This window comes from Colias philodice, chromosome 22 (genome assembly GCF_061535455.1).
Source record: "Colias philodice isolate Cphi_HAF_F1 chromosome 22, ilColPhil1 Martin Lab GWU primary, whole genome shotgun sequence".
Taxonomy (NCBI): Eukaryota; Metazoa; Arthropoda; class Insecta; order Lepidoptera; family Pieridae; genus Colias; species Colias philodice.
This window is the reverse complement of record NC_143107.1, coordinates 496,352-517,500: the sequence shown is the minus strand read 5'-3', so window position 1 is coordinate 517,500 and position 21,149 is coordinate 496,352. Positions and strand designations below refer to the sequence as shown.

Sequence of the window (21,149 nt, the reverse complement as noted above, 5' to 3'; positions counted from 1 at the left end):
TAATTTCATGTACGAAACTCTCGATTGTGGTAGCTTACAGAGGTAACAAGGATAAAAATTTTTGATTTGACGGTTCTCAAATATTTATTACGCAATTTGTAGGACAATATGTCTGTTGAATTATATAAGTATTAAATAAGTGAAAATAAAAAAATCAGCTGGTTAGTAATCATTTATGATGACTTCGTCATCGATACACATTGGAAAGGGGGACTCTTTGATCACAGACTAATAATAATATACGTATACACTTTGATCAAACCATAGATTTTGTAGGACAAATATTTTTTCGAATAATTTAGATAATTATCTTGAGATTGAACAAAAAAAACATTCAGTTAGTAATTAATATTTGAGAACCATCAAATCAAAATATTTTATCCTTGTTTCCTCTGGTAGCTACCACAATCGAGAGTTTTGTACATGAAATTATTGGGCATCTCATCAAAATAAAGCTACTCACGAAAAATTAGCTTGATAGTAATCACTTGCAAAAATGGGCGATGTATCCCGGACTATATTTTTCGTACAATTTTTTTTTATTATTATTGTGCAATTTTTATAGATTATTCTGTATCTATATATGAGTGTGTGTGTATGCGTGTAAATTATAAAGTACATAATCCAGTTAAAATATCAAATTTGTCGAAAATCTTAGGTAGAATCATAGAATGTGACTGGCGCGTACATATTTTTTAAAAAGTTTTTTGTATTAAAAAGCTTCTCAATAAATAAAATGAAAAATGTTATAGTTCACATACCACTTAAACATGTAGTTAATGTCTACCTATATTTACCACAAAAGATAACTTGAAGGAGCAGGTAATAACAAAAAATACAATAACAGTCAGGATGTTAAAATCGTGACTTGGTTTTTGGATGACTCAGATAATCACGTGCCCTTTTATACCTTGCAAGGGCGGTAAGGTCTTGTACACAATTACATTTATATTAAAATTATCTTAATTACATTTGATTTTCAGAGATTTTTTTTTAATGGTGTACCTATGTTCGAGATAACTGATATGAGATAAAAAAGCGTCTCTTGTTTATTTTTATTATTTATTTATAACTCAGTGCTAATTAATTCCACCTACCTACTAACGATGATGTAATTTTGCTGGATGTATTAACAATTGAACTTATTTTCGATAATAATTCTACTTCTGGAGGTACATAAATCCAATAGGTCAAATATAGAAAATAATAGAAAAGGTTTCAATTATTATTCCGTTAATAAATCAATGTAACCCAGCTTTGTTCATAACAAAAAATTGTCTGATAAATAAGATTAGTGTATATCACATTGGGTAGTGTAGTATTATTTTATTTATCTGTTACTGTTAATTTATCTGTTGTGTTAACTATTAATCCATGGACAATGGTCATATTAAACTAGTAATGCTCACCTTTAGGCATCCCACATGGCGGTTTCGTTCTAGAATTATCTAGAAAGTCCAAATCATACTTCCTAGCCGGTGGGTACGTCAGAGCCACGTGGCCATTCACACACACAAACGCACTGAGCACACACACTAATGTCACTAGCGACATCTTGGCTCTTACGTCACTGTCAGATTGACGCGCCATTTCTGATTGGTCTCATAATTGTTTGTTGATGTACCTGGAACAAAATAGATATATTTATTAATGCAAGTAGTCTTCCAAAAAAATAGTTATTAACAAGGAAGTAAAAGAAACAATTATACAATTTTTGTGTGTGTATCAATTTCATGGCTGTGTGTGTAATTTTTTACCGACTTCAAAAAAAAGGAGGAGGTAATCATTTCGTCCGGCATATTTTTTTTTACTAGTATTTCTTCTCTAATAGATGGAATCTTAATTCGAAGAAAAGAGTAGGTACCTATGTTCACGACATAATATTTCAATACAGGAAAAACGGCAAGAATTTAGATAGAAATAAAAAAAATGTTATATTGCAAGCAAAAAAAACCTGTTCCTTCATAACATAACCTCTACAGAAATTGCCATATTTGTCCCGTCCATTATATTTTAGCAAAGTATCAATTTAAGGCAATTTTCTCAACAATATAATGGCTGATACAAATAACTAGTTTGCTATTGTCTTTTACTTTCTATTGACTACTTTCACTACTCGATATAAATACTTGTGAGGAAGACTAACGATCTGTTGAAAACATAACAAATTAGTGTTATATTGTAGTGAGTAGTGACATTTGTATGAAAAAAGGGATATACGGGTATATCCACAGTATATCACATTTACTTTTTAAGTCGGTTATCTGCTGGTGCAGTAGCTAGTTTTATAGACTTTTACAGTATGTAGGTTCGATTCCCACTATGGGAAAAATATTGACATAAATGTTTTTTTTTTAATTTCCTGTATAAAATACATACTGGCTGTATGTATAGCCTTTACGGGTCGATCCTCGATTTAAAATAATAAAGCCTTATTTTACTCAGTAAAGATATAGCCTTCTGTGTAAAGATTTTTTTAAATATGTAGAGCAGATTTTGCATTGAATCGAAACATCAAGTACCTATCATTGATATAAAATCCACCGAAATCGATTCATCGATTCGAAATATAAGACAAGTAGTATCTCACGTAATAATAATAAATGAGTAAGGATCTATTATTGCCATACCAGCTAATGTTATTATAATAATTTATCTAAATAATGAAGATTCAATACACTTATATCATCATCACTAATAACATGAAGTTAATTATAATAAACATACGGTTATGTTATTCTATGATAATATTATATAATAACGACGGTACATACATAAGAGTTTTATGTAATCGGAATTTGCTTTGAATAATTGAATAAACATACAATTAGTGATCTTTTGACCCTTTTGTTAGATGACGGATAAAGAAGCTTCTAGCTGTAATAGTGGTTAGGGAGCCAGGTGCAAATTTGGTTAACTATTTCCTCTCAAGAGATAATTCGTCAGACGCATGAGAGTATAGTATTATAAAGCCTCGTGAACGTCAGCTGGCGCTCGGTTGGGGGGTGAGCCTCCCACGCACATAGGAAAAAAAATACATTCATTCATTCATTTCCTCTCAGCTAAAAATTTGTCAAATTGTAGCTAACCCAATATCTCAACGAAAAAAAATAGTCAGCTGGTTACAACATGGTGTATTATACGTCAGCTGGTGTCTCGAACATGAAAGTTTAATTTAAAGAAAAATTTATTTTCCGTTATTTCCTCTCAAACAAAAATTTACCTGATGATAGCTTATATGTAACTGTGGATAAATATATATGTCAGCTGGCTGTATCTTGGTGGAAAAACCGTCAGCTGATACGGGAGGCTACAACCGCTCTTCCCCCCAACCGAGCTCCAGCTGACGTTCACGAGGCTTCATAATACTATACTTTGATGCATTTTACTAATTACCGCTTGAGAGGAACTTGGTCATAAAATCTGCTGCTGGCTCCCGGACCATAGACGATGACTAGTTGAATTTTATTAGAGTAGAGGTAGAAATTGATTTATAAGCTTTTGATTCAGTTGAGAAAAGTAAATTCTTCTTGGAATTAAGCGAGCGAATTTTCGATTAAGTATAATCTCATCAAAATTGTTGTAAAAAGTCCTAAAGTCTTTCAGCTGATATAAAATAGGTATCTACTACATATTACACACAATCATCTCGTCATTTACGTATTAACCACTTAACTGATTTGAATTAAATTTATTACAGAGATAGTTTAAAACCTGAAATAGGACATAAGGTAGGTTTTATTCCGACAATCCTGCAGCAACGGGAACCGTGCGGGTTTTCCTTTAACAACGCGGGCGAAGCCGCGAGCAGAAAGCTAGTTGGTACATATCTAAAGAAATACTTCAAAAATTAATTTATCATTCTTATCACGTGGTACGATACGATCATACATGTCGGTGGTCGATGGTCGGTGGTCAAACCACTTAATAAATTAACAGGTGGACAGCTTTCACTGTGGAGGTATATTTCAATACTGGTTTGGGTTATGACAATGATATCTACTATTGTGTACCGTGAAATTTTTAAAGTTCTGATGCGAATAGTCTTCATATTCAATTACATTTGTTTTTATAAAATTTTTAGTTCATACTTACATACGTAAAGAAATTAATTACAGATACCTACATTCAGAACGAAAGCTTTTTTATTATTGGACTTTTAATCCACAATTATTATGGTATGGATTTTCTAAAAGATTATCAAAAACTCATAATATAGCTTGTTCGAGACGTTGAAATCTAAATATGTACATAGTTTACGTCTTGTCACACTCACACATATGAATAACATCCCTATCATACTTTTTTACAGCCCTAATTACGGAACAGCAAGACAAATAGTCTTTCCCAAGTTTCACATTCTCTATTGGGGTTGCCAACGCATGGGAATGGCTATTGTTAACGCAATCTCTATGTAGTGTAGTTATGTAATCGTGCCGCCATATGTGGCAAATATTTTTTGTAAGAAAATGAAATTTTTACGGTGGTTTCTGTTTTGTTTAGTTTGTGTCAGCTAGTGTATTTCTATATTTACCCATATATGTATTAAAAAAACAACATTTTAATAATTATGTGTAGGCTCTTGGACTCAAAAAAACAATTCTGATTATAAGAACATTCTGTGCTCAAGTAAATAATGTACAAATTCGTTCAATCACCAACATCCGATATGGTCTAGTGGCTAGGATACCTGGCTCTCACCCAGGAGGCTCGGGTTCGATTCCCGGTATCGGAAAACTCTTTTTTTGTTTTTATTTCATTTTCTCTACAATCTCAAGAAATTCATTAATCTATTTTTGTTTGATTATAGCTTATGTTTGGTAATAAAATATTTTTTTACAAAACAAAAGTCACTCACAGATAAACTACAAAAGAAGCCGTAATTAACTCTAAGCAATTATAAATAACAGACAATGTTGTTACTATGATTAAATAGCATAATTGCGAATACCATTCTACATCTCATTACAATTTACAGGCTACATTCCTTTGCAATAGGGTCGAGTTTCGCACGCATTACGCCATCTGTGGACTGTGGCCACATAGCGGTACTACGAAGGGTTCTTATCGAAACATGTATGCTATTGTGAACGTTATCTTGATTGAAAAACGGTTTATTTTACTGTAATTAAATTTCGCGCGTGAACATCTAGCGTAGATTATTATTGCAATTATTAATGTGGGATAAAAGCCACAGATAATATAATACTAATACTAGCAAAGCTTGTTGTAAGTAAGAAACATTTTATTTGATAGTATATCTAGGAAAACAATCTTACCAAATAAGATATAAGCACAGACTAATAATAATATACTACGTATACAAATATAAAATATACTAAATATATTGGACTAAGTAATTATAATCTAACAATGGGATAGAGAGAACATACTTTTAGAAAAAATCAGAAGCTAAATCCAGAAGCTAGAATTTCAGTAACTCTAAAGAGATTTCATCATTAATTTATTTAATTTGTGAGAAATTTTATGGACCAATAATTGATGAGCATTGAGCAGCAAACAGCGGAACGAACAGAATTTTATGGCTTTATGCAAGAATGGTGTAACGCGGAAATGCTATGTACAATCAATTTAATTGTTATTTCTTACTTGTACTTCCTTATTTGCATCTTCCCTTGCAATTTACATTGTTAAAAGTAAAGTTTAATTTGACTTCAGTTTATTAATAACGTAAAATTAATAGAGTATGTATATTGTATACTTCCTGTATTAATTTTTCGTTACTATCATTATTATATTTTTTATTGTTTATAGTTAAACATATTTTTAGCATTATTTCAAGATGAATTAACATGAATTGATTATAAATAGAAGACCAATTTCAATAAAGCTATCGCCAACGTCCATACCACGTTGAATACACCCTCGTCCGATCACCGAAGTTAAGCAACGTCGGGCGCGGTCAGTACTTGGATGGGTGACCGCCTGGGAACACCGCGTGATGTTGGCTTTTTGCTGTTTTTATTTGACTCGTATTTAATCAATAATTATATAATTCGACAATTTAAATATGTAATTATTATTTATTACATATTGATAAAATGTACTTATTTAGATCCGTACTACATAATATAATAATATCATCTTTATGAACATAATAGAAACTTTTTATTTGTTTTTACATAATTATAACCGAAACTTGAAACAATGAAATGGAATCATTTACGTCTAGCACACAGAACATAATAATATATACTCAGGTAAGGTCTAGCATAAAGTAGAACTGTAGAAATACATACTAATATCACCTAATATTATATTTAACGAGAGAACATACTTCATAAGTTGTGTTTGTATTTGTACTATGTGCACAATGTGCACTTAGCACTAGCACAGTATTACAATATTATTTCCTACAGTAAGGAATCGCCTTTGATGTCGCGCGATGCCGCCGCCAGCGTAGGTACTTACGCTGCCACACGAAAATACGCTAGGGTTGCAACAAATGGGAAATAAAACAATTTTGATTATTAATATTATGATGAAATCATTTATTCATATGTACATTCAAAATAATTGCGATTATTAAATCTGATGTAATTATTTGTTCATAAATATATAATTACAGATATTGCACTGCTAAATATTATTTACGTGGACACTTTATTTTTGGATGTTCTTAATTGTATATTATACCATTTAACTAAGTAATGCATTCGCATTGGGATGTACAATCTGATTAGAAAATAATGAGGACAACATATACATAGCTTTGATTTTAATTCAACAGATACAATTAATAGTTTAATACAATCTTTCTGAAATATTGTTTCCTTCTGGGATTTCAATGTAGATTTACATCCGTAAACGGAACAGTTTTTGCGCGTCATAATAGAATATGTAAATACCTATGTATAATAAAATTATTACACAAAAAATACAACTGCGTCGTCCTTTCGCGATAGTTAATGCAAACTCAGCGTGATTGCATTAAGCGGCCCGCGTCGCCCGACCCCCCGCCAGTTCCCCTCCGTTTCTCTGCACAAGTACATTCGTCGCTATACTGTAGGATGGTAATACTGTGGCACTAGTGACTAGCAGTATCCTTTCATTCACAGAATGAGTTATTATGATTTATGGGGGGACGGCGCGTACGCAGTCCCCACTACCAAAAATTACGCGTCCGAGTTATCCACATTAGGGATAATCGCAGAGGTCAACCCCGCCGCAGTGCAATGGCGGGGCCTCGCTCTGGGGGAACCGCCTTCCTGATCACGGTGTCCCCTACGCCAGGTAAGTATGAGTTCGCCAAGTTCCCCAGACTATTTACGTATTCGAAAAAGAATTTCAATAGCGCGAGTTAAACAACTCTGATGCCTTACTGGTGCCATCTATTATCAAATTATAGAACTACAATGGAATGCAGCTTCTTTGGTAGTGGCAGCTTACAATAAAATTATTTGCTTGTGGTTGTTAATAATTTAATACTAAATTAAAGACTAAGCCTGCCTAAATACTATTACATATTTTTAAATGAATTTCTTTAAAAGATTTTACATTTAATTAGGTCTGCAGTCTGCTGGACATATTTAAACAATTACCAATAACAATCTATCTACCTGACTTAGAGCATTAAACCAACATGCTCTAAAACCTATGATAACAACAAAAATCGACGTCATTCACGCACCTCCTCCCCTCCAAAAGACTATAAAATAATTTGGAAAATCCAAAAGTGCACGCCTCATAATTTTTTTTTAATAAATATTTATTAATTATTATTTTTGTTTATTTAATAACAATTAAACCACATCGAATCAGACCCTGAAAAATGAAAGGGTTCTATTCCTGAGCATACTCAAGCGTAAGAGAAAAAAAAAGACTCGATTAGTAAAGTATTTCGGTCGCTATCGTGTTAACAAGAAAATCCTCCGCACATACAGACACACGGACGTCCAAGACAGAACTTTTTTTTTAACTAGTTTAAATAACAAAAATGACATCAAAAATATCATGAATGTTAAAAATAGTGTTTTTTCTTAATATGTGTGTGTATGTATTATCTTACAAGTGCAATGTATGATACATAAAGACATTTTAAGTTTGAAAAATCAGATGTTTTGCGCGAAGTGACAGTAGTACCCACCTCAACGCTTCGCTTATGAGGCGTGCAATTATTATAATTTAAATTCAAAATGGGTAAACATATTTCAAAATCGAAATATATCGTAATTAATCAACCAAACATCAGTCCAAATCACAAAAAAAATTCCACGAAGACGAAAGAGGCTGAACAAAGATCATTGACCTTATTACCATGTTTTATGCAATAAATGAATGATTTACTAAAAATCTCAAAAAGAGGCTCAATTATACCTTTCTAGAGATTTAAATTTATATGAAAACAGAAATTATTCCATTAGAATGTTAACGGAAACCTGTTGACCCCAATATTGGAATTGTTTCGTAATTCAGTGGGAATATACAAAATCGGCAATCGATTCTCAAGCCGTGGACAAAATTATCGGTTCACTGTGTCATTATTCTATGCTTAGTTATAACTATGCTCTTTACGATTAATTTGTTAGTATAATTAAATTAAACCTTTGCTTTTCAGAAAATTAAAATATCTCTCCGTATTTTATCCCCAGTGTTCATAGTATAAAACTATACAGTACGTATAAAACTCAGAAACGTAATATCGTGAAATACACCTATCGATTTGTGGATTTATATATTGACTTAAATATTAAATATTTCTATTAAAAGCACTTTAAAAATCAATACTCATACAAAACAAATACCAAAACATGAATAAACCTCAATGACCCCACCATAACCAGTTTCTATTCAATAAAAAATATTTTTAACTCTCCAAAGGTCTATTATTCGCCCACACATATTGCTTTGATGTCAAATAATTATCACCAAGATAATTATATTTAGGAATTGATCATCACTACATAGTATAAAACAAAGTCGCTTTCCCTGTCCCTATGTCCCTATGTCCCTTTGTACGCTTAAATCTTTGAAACTACGCAACGGCTTTTGATGCGGTTTTTTTTAATAGATAGAGTGATTCAAGAGGAAGGTTTATATGTATAATAACATCCATTAAATAGTGGAGAAGTACTGTTATTTTTGAGGTTTCTAATGTGATGTCGTAAAAAAATTACATTTTTACCGCTTACATTGCAAACGCAGGCTGAACCCTACGAGTTTTATCAAAATAATGTACTAAGTATTATACACATTGAAAAGGTCAACAGAAAAGTCCGCGATGGTATATGTCTATCTCTTATGGATAACCCACAATAACTTTTTTTTGTCATTTACTTTTTACGACAAATAATGGCTAATTTTCGATGCGATTTTAACCAATAAAGCATTAATCCTTAACCAATTAAATACCTTGAATACATTGTTCATTTAATATAGATCTATATGGCCCTTTACACCGTATGATTTAAGTGAATATTTTCGAAGATATTACAGATTTAAAAATTGCGGGACGTAGCGTTTGCGGCGGTCGCGGTACCGGCCAGCCGCGGCCGCCCGGCCACATGAGTAGAAAGACGGAACAGAGACTAAGCTTCTTAAGAACGTGCAAAATTGTTACCTATTTTGGTAGGGTTGTCAGTTGTCACAATAGGTTAAGACATGGTTAAGACAAATTAAACAAAACATTTGTTAAATAGTTTTATAATTACACACAATTAGATACTTACTTACAAATGTTAAACTTGTAATAATAATGAAAGGTAAAAACACACCGTGTACAATTCTCTTCTTATTAAAAAAGGACCTAATAAAATAAACGCAAGTACTTAGGTACTTACTTGAAAAAGTAATAATCAAAATATTTACTCACCTATTGTACTCCCTGGGATAGTTGAAGTATGATATATTTTTAGTTTTTCTAGTATTATTCATACACACAGTACAATAAACAACCATTTTTAACAATAAAATATTACGTTTTATATTAAAATATTCAAACTTGCAAGTTGCACCTAATAAAACAAACAACGTGCGTCGTATCAACCCTGAGACTGTCCTCAGCCTGTGCAAGCGCAAACCGGTTTTTTCCAGAATCGCTGCGTACGCGACAAGCGGCCTGCGGTCACACACACATGCCCCGCGTACTTGTAGTAGTGCAATCGATTCGCGCGGTTGTTTGAAGCTTAGTCTCTGTTCCGTCTTTCTACTCATGTGGCCCGGCTATCTATTTTATACCCGTGCGAAGCCGGAGCGGGCCGCTATGTTTTTATATACAACGTTCACAGTTTTTCTGTAGTGTATTTAGTATCAGCATTGCACCCGTGCGAAGCCGGGGCGGGTCGCTAGTAATAACTAAAAGCCAATCAACGTTCACAGCGGAAACTAATCAACAATTTCATAAGAACTCATAATAGTATATTACACCTATAATGCATGTTTCAATCGAGAATTAATAGAATTGAAGATAATAATTCAACACAAAACAAAACACATTCCGACATGAATTTATGTAATTTTATCTACAATAGAACTCTATATCAACTAAAAAAAATTACTTACAATCTATTTTAATATACCGAATCGGTATCGATACGTCATGTTTATTCTACCGTTACTTCTATGGAGAAGATTACAGAAGAATGTCATGATACTTTTAAACTCAACTTAGAACCTACTATTAATCTGGACTTAAATAATATTTAAATTAATAGGTACATATTTATTATTTATCACATAAGTGGATTTCCTTCGACATTTTTCCTTCTCGTACACCATTCCAATTTACAAGTTTTTCTTGCAAGATCGTATTCCAAATCACTTCAAAACAGTAAACAGTTTGACAGCTGCAATTTTGGCGCCGAAAGTGAAATGACATTCCGCGCGCCGCCATCTTGTCACGCATGCGGTATCTAATCTGTGGTTGCGGTTCGTTTTACGGTCCAGTGCAAGAGGTATAATTGTGAACATTTCTAGATCAACGATCTTTAGGTCGACGAACGATTGAACCCTTGCAATAGTGATGTGCTTCATTGGTTGGCAATGTTAAGGTGCAAATATTGCATTGCATTGACGAGACTGTGTCTAAAATGTGATGTCGAGAGAACACGGTTTTTCTTGTATTGCTTTACTTGAAGAAATAGTAAATTCGATTGATAAAGATCTCAATTTTAAACATCATGTTTTTTTGAGTAGTTTATGGGTTTCTACGAAATTTTGCAACTACACTTGTTCTGGTTTCATAAAGAGGAAGTTTATAATTCGTTCAGTCTATCTGTCTGTTACACAATATATCTACGACTAATGAACCATTTTGAAAGTTAGTCTAGAGCATATTTAATAACATGCACTAAATTACTAATTATTAATTAAGGTAAATACCTATCTACAAACGTCCTTCCGCCAAAATTATTAACTTTCAGTATTAAGTATTATACCTACCTAGATAATTTATATTACATAATATATTAATAATTAATTATAATTTTTTAAAATAAAAATAATTTTTTCCTTCAAAATAATAGTATGTATTATATCTTCTTTTATTATTCATATAATATGTACTTTATTTACTCTTTTTTATCTATATTTTCATTGCCACCCGTGTACCCATTTAATATCAATCTTTATCCTTTACCTTGGGCAGCCTGGAAGAGATCGCTGATAAGCGATAAGGTTGCCTTATGTGCTGTGAATGTTTCCTTTTCTGTTAATATTATATGATTGTAAAATTTGTAATGGTACATAAAACTGTTAAATAATAAATAAAATATTAATTATGAATATTTTATTGTTTTCAATCTACCACAGAATATAAAATGTTATATCCTCCAGAAAAACGCTAACAAATTTGGTATAGGATTTAAGTGAATTTAGTTCTATATTCTTCATACCTTACTTCTTTCACATTCATAAGCAGAAATAAATATCTCATTAACGATTACAGATAAAAAAAGTGTTACTAAATACTTGCTTTGTAGCAGATTTAAAACGCAACATGTTTAATTTATTTCACATTAACATACATGTGTAATAATCTGTTTTTATCTCAATGCAAAAACTAACATAACATGTCGTTACGAATAAAGGAAATTACAACATCAGCGGAAAAATGTAACTTTATTTCTATGTAATTTTAAATTTTTATTAGGTACAATATATGTAATAATATTTTTAGGGTACTGTAACAAAAGCAACTGTGGTACGTGTTTTCGATTCATATGAAGCTTTTTAAAACATATTTAGATGGCTGGCTCTCTATTTCTTATACATTACTCGAAATTCTATTTTAAAATATATCTTACAATATTATTTATAATACATATTATATATCAAATCAATGACTTTGATATTATAAACGGTATATTGAAATGCATCGAATGTTACGGTATTATAAAATACGATTATGTATCACCACAGACTAATAATAATATACTACGGTATCACTAATTAATTAGCTTTGGGAATATGTGTTATGAACACATATATTTAATTGCTGTAATAATAATTATCGTGTATGTATTATGACGTCACAACAATGATTTTAAATGAACCACAGAATAATTAAAAGTACTATACTAATACATAATATAGACTATAGAGTATTATTTTATATCTGATAGTATTAAATTAAATGAATTAAGATCATTTGGTAGCTAGATCACTCTAATGACTGTCATCTACGTCACAGCCTATGTCCAATTGCCCGTATCGACACAGATAAATTATAAATTTAAATAGTTACTACGCAAGTATCGCACTGAAACATTCAACAAATGTTCATTGTAATACAAAAACAACGATATATGTACCACTTTACATGAACGCAACACGCTCAAACACAAGAAGACAAAACGCAAATACAACAGTAAACAGGCCAAACGTTTTGTAGTTTCCGTACTGTTTGCAATTATGTACTGTGGTACTTAGCATAGCTATGTTGGCAAAACTTGAATGAATTCCTTAATGATGTAAATGTATGGCGTAAGAGATTTCCCTGGTTTCCTATTTGTAAAGCAGAGCAATGATTAGCACTTGGAGCACGAATCACTTTCTCCATACTATTTTCACTGTTAGCAAATATTTGAATGGTCGAGTGGTAGAAATCAATCGTTATGTTATGAGTTAATAGCTGTATGATGCGAATATATTTAAAGGATAGTAAATAGAGATTTTTCCGAAAATAAGTATTTAATAAGATATTTTATATAATACTAGCTACTTCGCGCGGTTTCACCCCCGTGGCTCCACTCCTGTTGGTCGTAGCGTGATGATATATAGCCTATAACCTTCCTCGATAAATGGGCTATCTAACACGAAAAAATTTTTCAAATCGGACCAGTAGTTCCCGAGATTAGCGCGTTCAAACAAACAAACTCTTCAGCTTTATAATATTAGTATAGATGTAACAGCTGTCCCCGCAAACGTTATTCTGCTTTACACTTATCACGGGATATGAAAAATAGATGTTAGCCGATTCTAGACCTGCCCGATATGCACACAAAATTTCATAAGAATCAGTGCAGCCGTTTCAAAGGAGTATTGTAACTAATATTGTAACACGAGAAAAAATTGATACTAATAGAGTAATAACAATGTTTTTAAGTCCATTAATTATATTTTTAAAACTCTGTAATTGAAGGATATCAGTCCTTCAATAGGTTTTCCTCTTGAATTTTACAATAACCAAGTAGACACCTATAAGCATAAAACTACGTCAATTATTATATGCGATTATTATTATATGATATTTATCTCAAAACTTAACTATTTAACAACAATTAACAATAAAATTAATAACTTATATTGGAAAGCGTATCTACAAAGTGCGAGCCGAAGTAGGACGCGCGTGATCTTGCTTCCAAATTGAAAAACTGATGACGATTTTGTTTGGCTAGAAATTGATTTTGTATTTCCTTGTTTATTGTTTTTATTTCAGGAATGTTATTGTAGGCTTTAAAGGCTTTTTGCTGATTTAGGAGAAACGCATATTTTGCAGGTAATTGTGTTTGAAATGAATATAATTTAAGAGAAAAAATATGTAATTATTTAGGAAATAGGTAACTATCATCATCATCATATTATAATGGAAAGACGATTCAGTTACATGAAGGTTACTACTTACTAGTAATTTATTAAATAGAAGAACGAACGGAAATAAGTATTTCTGCTGTCTGCCAAAACTAGGCAGATAGAATTAAAACATACTTAGGTAGATAGATTTCTAAATATTCAGTAGATACAACTTCTGATTAATTCTTTTACCGTTTATAACAGTGGGAAGTTAAACAAAATTAATTTAAGTATAGAGTCGTCTCTTAATCCTATTACTACTGTAACAATTACCTATCCAATCATTACACATAAACTCGAATGTCACAAAATTGAAAAACATAACTGCAAAATATATAATAACTAGCTTTCCGCCCGCTTTGTCTAAAACATAATAAATTATATACTAAAATCTTCCTCTTGAATCACTCTATCTATTAAAAAAACCGCATCAAAATCCGTTGCGTAGTTTTAAAGATTTAAGCATACATAGGGACATAGGGACAGAGAAAGCGACTTTGTTTTATACTATGTGTTGATGATGATATTTTAAACTACTTACTAAGTACTAACATATTATATTATGTTTACGCAGCTGCCAAACAAAGAAATAACCCATTAAATGATGGTTATCACCAGCATTGTGAAGATAATCTCGCAAATATGTGAAAGTAAACTCATTTAATTGTACGGCTTTGCTTATTAACTCTCTCTGTTATCTTCTATCGTAGTTCATCAGAGGTACTTGAAAGTAACAAGTAGGTAGAAAAGAAGGCTTCAGCCTTCATGACGGGTTATAAGCGCGATTTATTAATTATGTTATTGTTATTATTGCCCTGCTGTTAGTGTCTATTTTTAGCCTAGTTAAGTACCCTAATGTTAGAGAAAATATTTTCCTGCAAAAGTTGTCAACCATGGAAAAATATCATCGAAGTAGGTACTTATATCATGTTTTTGTATAAGACCGTGTTGTTTGAGAGACATTGGGAAAACATTAGAAACACTTTCAAACAGAACAAAGTTTCAGTTAAGTAAATACCAAATAATTTCGTAATTTTCATATCAACTTAAAATTCCTTCAATTGAAGGTTAAATCCTTTTACAATACAATAATATTTAGTGAGAGTTACCATTAGACGCGGTCGGTTAACCGACATTACTTAATTGAGCACCTTTCACGAAACACGTAAATAATGGGTAACAGGGCTAATTGTTTTGAAGGTTTACGTGTTCATACAAACATTTGAAACTATTAAATTTCGAAGAATATCCCGTCCGATTAGGGCTGTTCTGGCCTCCTCCACTCAAGCGACAGCCCAAGCCGAGGTTCGAGATCCCCGTCAAGGGGGGACGCCCTTGTGCATGTCGCTACCAGGGTGAACCTTCAGTTCACCCCCGCGTCCGCGTTAAAATGTAGAAGCCCTTCTGGCATTGAGAGACACCACACAAAAAAAAATCGAAGAATATATTTTTGAGTATTACATTTTATTCGATGGAATAAATTATATGTTAAATTTGAGAACATCGATATGTATATAAATACTTGAGGCCTCCGGTCTTAAGAATTATAGGGACTTTAATCAAATTGCCCATTTGCTTTATATTACAAGAACTAACTACACAAACCATAACCTTTTGAAATACCTCGAGTCGTCAACACACCTAATTCTTTTCCAATATAGAAAGTGCTTCACACCTCGGAAGTTCGCTATAAAAACTACAATAAACACCTGAATGCATCAAAAGCCTCCATTCCGGTATTAATACAATCAAGTCACGACCTCACGACTGTGGGTGCAAAGTGAATACAAAACTACGCCATAAAGAATCATGGTATGACTGTAGACACCCCGTGGTGGTCCATAGTACCGAAATTTATACTAATACTAGCTTACCGCCCGCGGCTTCGCCCGCTTTGTCTAAATCCAAATAAATTATATACTAAAACCTTCCTCTTGAATAACTCTATCTATTAAAAAAATCCGCATCAAAATCCGTTGCGTACCTAGTCTTAAAGATTTAAGCATACAAAGGGACATAGAAAGCGACTTTGTTTTACAATATGTAGTGATTATAAAACTGAAGAATTTGATGGTTGAACGCGCTAATCAGGAACTAGGTCTAGTTTGAAAAATTATTTCGCTTACACATTCATCGAGGAAGGTTATAGGTAATATCATCACGCTAAGACCAATAGGAGCAGAGCAATGCGGATAAAACTGCGGGGTACAGCTGCTACAAATATGTATTACTTACCAACATCTTCTCGTCCGATTACGGCCCTTTTGGCCTCCTCCACTCAAGCGACAGCTCAAGCCGAGGTTCGTGGTCCCCGTCAAGGGGGGAGCCCTTGTGCATGTCGCTACCAGGGTGAACCTTCAGTTCACCCCCGCGTCCGCGTTAAAATGTAGAAGCCCTTCTGAGTTCTGGCTAACATTGAGAGACACCACACAAAAAAAAAAAAACCAACATCTTCTATACAATAATTGAAAATGAATCCCTGTTTCCTTTGATTACTGAGTCACGCGTGAAAAGCTGGGCTGATTACTATAATTCTTGTTGTTGTTGTTTGTTATAGTCATGTTATGGAAGAGATTCGTGCCAATATTTTAAAAGAAAATTTCTTCAGAAAATTCGATCTATTATGAAAGAATCGTCATAATACATAATCTAATAATTATCTACCACCGGCACCGGTTCGCAAAGCAGTTTATACAGAGAAGAGCGAGCATCAAACTATGTTGTTGCTATATGTACTTATGTTTTCGCACTCGTATGCTATTCTTTATTGAAATTTATTATTTAAGCTATTATTTTTTTACATCATAATGATTCATCCAACGACCTTCACGTAAATGTAGGTGCATATTGTATGCTAAATAGTAAACATTTGCAGCGTGTATACTTAGATGTTACGTGGGATTCTATAATAAGTTATATTTCATTATTTCGTGACTATATAATACCTTATTTTGTAACTCATTCATCCGTAAAACGTAGAGTAGAAAAAGTTTATATTTTTTTGTATGTAGCCTTACGCAAATATTCGTCATTTGGACTTCGAATGAATTATGCTACCCTATTATTCTCATAAGTCATAGTTGTATTTATTTTGTTCTGTTCTGAAGCTATTTTAATAAATTATTAAAAGATACCTGATGTTAAAAGGACTAATTAGCTCTAGTGCAAGTATAGATAAGGTCGTGACCTTCCTATAGAAACAAATATTGCAGCAAATGACTTACACATCGATTAAAATATAAATTTCCCAATAAGCAATTTCCTCAGCCCAATATGTTCCGTTAATTAATAATAATTAATTGCTTTTATTCGAGCACAAACTCAAGGAATATGAACAATCCCAGGCGACCTTAAAATGACCTTAAAAGCTTACTCAACTATATTACCACGCCTATACACGTATATTGTTGAAATATGTACCCTAATATATACCAATAAGGTTTAAAATAAAACCGGTTTGCTAAATGAAATGTGCTATTTTGAACCTTATTAACTCGCACGTTAAGGTTATGTAAATCATTGCAAAACTACCAGCATCCTATCGTAAAATTGTCAAAGATGGACTACTGATAAAAAATTACGTTGTGTGCATTTTATGTATTACGATTCATTTGTGTTAGAAAATTACTTACATTTTTGAAGGCTGGTTTGTTGAAATCTGAAACAGAAAATGTATTTTTCAAATGTGCGTTTTTTTACAAGTTTACAAAATGTCGTAATTTTTTGTTTTAATTTTATCATCACTAGATGGCGCTGTTATCAAAACGATTATTTTCTTTTTTGAAAAGTTCAGTTAAACATCGGTTTTAAATAAAACACATCGTGAAATATGATTGAACGCTCAATAATGCATAAGTATGTTACGTAGGTTGTAAATATTTCATTGTTTAGAACTAATTTGCATACCTGTTAATGTCGCAATGAAACGTAAAACATTCAACATTACAACACTGAATCAGGTGGTAAGGGACCGGTTCTTTGACCTCCTTTGACGCGAAATTACTAAATGCTTGGAGAAATAAAAATCATTGAGAGAAAAATAAAAAAATAAAATAAAAAGATATGCCCCGGGTGAGGCTCGAACTCACGACCTTAAGATTATGAGACTTACGCGCTGCCTACTGCGCCACCGAGGCTGGTGGTTATTAAGTCGAAATAGGTCATCGTATCTGTGTATACATCCATATGAATATCTTATCTCTTTCGAATCTCAGTCATAATATAATTTAGTTCATACATTGCGCCTCGGAGCAATAAGCATTGTGCAGACTTGATGTTTTCATGAAAACAACCGTTTTCTGTGTAATGCGTCCAGAAAGACGAAACAAGACTTTTGAAAACGAAACATTTTTTTCTGAGATTTGCATTAGAATTTAGCACTTTATCAGCAATTCGTGAAAATTTCCTTTTTCATTATTCATGTGGCTTGATACATTATTATATTTATAAGCAAAGCATAAAGTTGGAAATGATTTATTATAATACATACAAGCCTGTCAACATATTTTGTAACCAATCGTTTTTATTTATTTATTAGTGCGGAATGTTTGTTGTAATTTTTCATATATTGTAAGCATATATTATAGTCGATTATAGCGTATTATGTTGCTGTACCTGCTACATTTTATTATATACAAAGTATGTTCTGTTTTATTTAATTTAATTGTTTCCGCTTAATTGGTAGGTAGGCATGTAAAAAGGTCAATTTAAATATATTTTTTTTTGTCCTAACAAATTTATGTTTACCAGCAAGCAAAAACAACTTAATTTTGTCTTTAAAAATGTTCTTCAGAAAAAAAGTTTACTTACGGAACTTCGTATAGGCATATTATGCAAATAAAGGCCGCTGCATACGTGACGGGAAAATACCTCGGACGGGACGTGAGCGGGACGGGCACGTGATTGCCTCGTTCACAACGGGAACGTGGAGCAAACGCATACGCACCGTGACGTGATTCTGATCTAACGTGCTAGTGTTGTGAACAACGAAAGATGGATTTTTCAATTCAAGAATTGGCTTTAATTGCTATTGCTCTAGATGACGAAGAAGCTACGACCGTCAAGAAAACATTAACATCTTTGTAATCTACATTCTGCAAATAAAGAAATTTGAATTTGAATTTAAACTAAACAATACTGTTTTTGATTTATAAGCTTAAGATGTTTCATTTTTATATTTTTGGTAATAATGCCGCCATAAAACAAAAATATTATGCACTAAAATTATTTTGGCATTTTAAACATAAAATACCTACGTAATTCAGAACACGATGAAGTGTCACAGGAATCATCATAGGTGAAAAGGACTAAGTATAGTTAGGAATACCACAATATCTAAATATCTAAATATTGTGGGTTCGCTATACTATACAACGCTGGATATGATCGAACACATTCGATTAGTTTTTCGTCGTCCATTTTCGATACTTGGAAGGCGTCACTACTAATCTCTCCGGCACGAACGGAGCGACTGTGCATACGTAGCGAAATCACGGACGGGACGGGGCACGTGCGGGACGGGACGTGCTAAACATCGTCGGCGACGATATTTTTCCCGTCCACGTTCCCGTCCCGTCGATGTTCCCGTGACATATGCGTATTTGGATACATTTTGTATGCAACGATGTTTCCAAAACTTCCCGTCACGTCCCGTCCGGGTAAAATCCCGTCACGTATGCAGCGGCCTTAATATGGCAATGCTTAAAATAAAACAATTTGCAATCTCTATATAGGTACATATATTTTTTACATTAACATAAAAATAAAAAATCAAGGGCATGAAACAGGATTTTTAAGTTTACAAAAGTCAGTAGGCCTATTATAATGAAGTAAGTATTAAATCATCACTACATAGTATAAAACAAAGTCGCTTTCCCTGTCCCTATGTCCCTATGTCCCTTTGTACGCTTAAATCTTTGAAACTACGCAACGGATTTTGATGCGGTTTTTTTTAATAGATAGAGTGATTCAAGAGGAAGGTTTATATGTATAATAAGATCCATTAAGTAGTGGAGAAGTACTGTTATTTTTGAGGTTTCTAATGTGATGTCGTAAAAAATTACATTTATTCCGCTTACATTGCAAACGCAGGCTGAACCCTACGAGTTTTATCAAAATAATGTACTAAGTATTATACACATTGAAAAAGTCTACAGAAAAGTCCGCGATGGTATATGTCTATCTCTTATGGATAACCCACAATAACTTTTTTTTGTCATTTACTTTTTACGACAAATAATGGCTAATTTTCGAAGCGATTTTAACCAATACAGCATTAATCCTTAACCAATTAAATACCATGGATACATTGTTCATTTAATATAGATCTATATGGCCCTTTACACCGTATGATTTAAGTGAATATTTTCGAAGATATTACAGATTTAAAAATTGCGGGACGTAGCGTTTGCGGCCGCCCGGCTATGTATTTTATACCCGTGCGATGCCGGAGCGGGCCGCTATATTTTTATACCTATATACAACGTTCACAATTTTTCTGTAGTGTATTTAGTATCAGCATTGCACCCGTGCGAAGCCGGGGCGGGTCGCTAGTAATTAATAAATCTATACATATAATAAAATCGTAGGAAAGTCAAAACTGTACATTGAATATTTTTTTAAAAGAATACATAATCCATGATCTATAATCGATATAGAAGCCAAAAATATAGTTTTTAGAATTTTTGTCTGTTTGTCTGTTTGTCTGTTTGTCTGTTTGTCTGTATGTTTGACCGAGCTAATCTCGAAAAGTACTGGATAGATTTACTTCAAATTTTGCATGAATATTCCTAAGAGGTCGGGTGAGGATAGTTTAAACATATTATCATGATATCACCTTCGGGGGAGGAGCTGTGAACCTTTATTTTTCTTACATATTCCGTGTACTATGACAGCGTACAATCAAAAGACTCATGTTTAAATGTTGGTTTCGAGTAAGCCATGCTATTATCTAGCTTTACAAAATAAAAACTATGTCATCTACGTAATTTGGGCAGAGAAACAGTTTAATGAATTTAGTAGTATAAAGACAAATTTGAAACAGCGCCATCTATGAGATTTCGTAAAAATCAAATCAATTTACATGTTAACACTTCTGAACATACTGTTGAAAATTAATA

The 21,149-nt window shown here is 32.7% G+C and overlaps 2 protein-coding genes, 3 non-coding genes and 1 pseudogene across 7 annotated transcripts in view; 3 read left to right on the top strand and 3 right to left on the bottom strand.

The window, feature by feature from the left end:
- Nucleotides 1–21,149, top strand: part of LOC149478225 (phytanoyl-CoA dioxygenase, peroxisomal-like) — a 147,095-nt gene that overhangs the window by 32,273 nt on the left and 93,673 nt on the right. The window lies entirely within an intron of this gene.
- nahoda (DOMON-like domain-containing protein nahoda) overlaps nt 1–21,149 on the bottom strand; it is a 68,611-nt gene that overhangs the window by 22,111 nt on the left and 25,351 nt on the right. For 2 of the 3 annotated variants that reach the window (XM_089709466.1, XM_089709469.1), the window contains exons 2-3: nt 17,664–17,689; nt 1,410–1,624 (exon numbers count right to left, since the gene is read on the bottom strand). In XM_089709466.1, coding sequence (XP_089565592.1) covers nt 1,410–1,590 — 181 coding nt within the window. In that variant the 5' untranslated portion in view covers nt 1,591–1,624; nt 17,664–17,689. The remainder of the gene's footprint in view (nt 1–1,409; nt 1,625–17,663; nt 17,690–21,149) is intronic. The other variant, XM_089709467.1, reaches the window with a different exon arrangement.
- Nucleotides 4,664–4,735, top strand: TRNAE-CUC (transfer RNA glutamic acid (anticodon CUC)). Its single transcript has one exon. It is a non-coding gene; the product is annotated as a tRNA-Glu (tRNA).
- On the top strand, nt 5,857–5,971 carry LOC149478240 (5S ribosomal RNA; annotated as a pseudogene).
- On the bottom strand, nt 7,101–7,262 carry LOC149478239 (U1 spliceosomal RNA). Its single transcript, XR_016317464.1, has one exon. It is a non-coding gene; the product is annotated as a U1 spliceosomal RNA (small nuclear RNA).
- TRNAM-CAU (transfer RNA methionine (anticodon CAU)) lies at nt 18,095–18,167 on the bottom strand. The gene has a single exon. It is a non-coding gene; the product is annotated as a tRNA-Met (tRNA).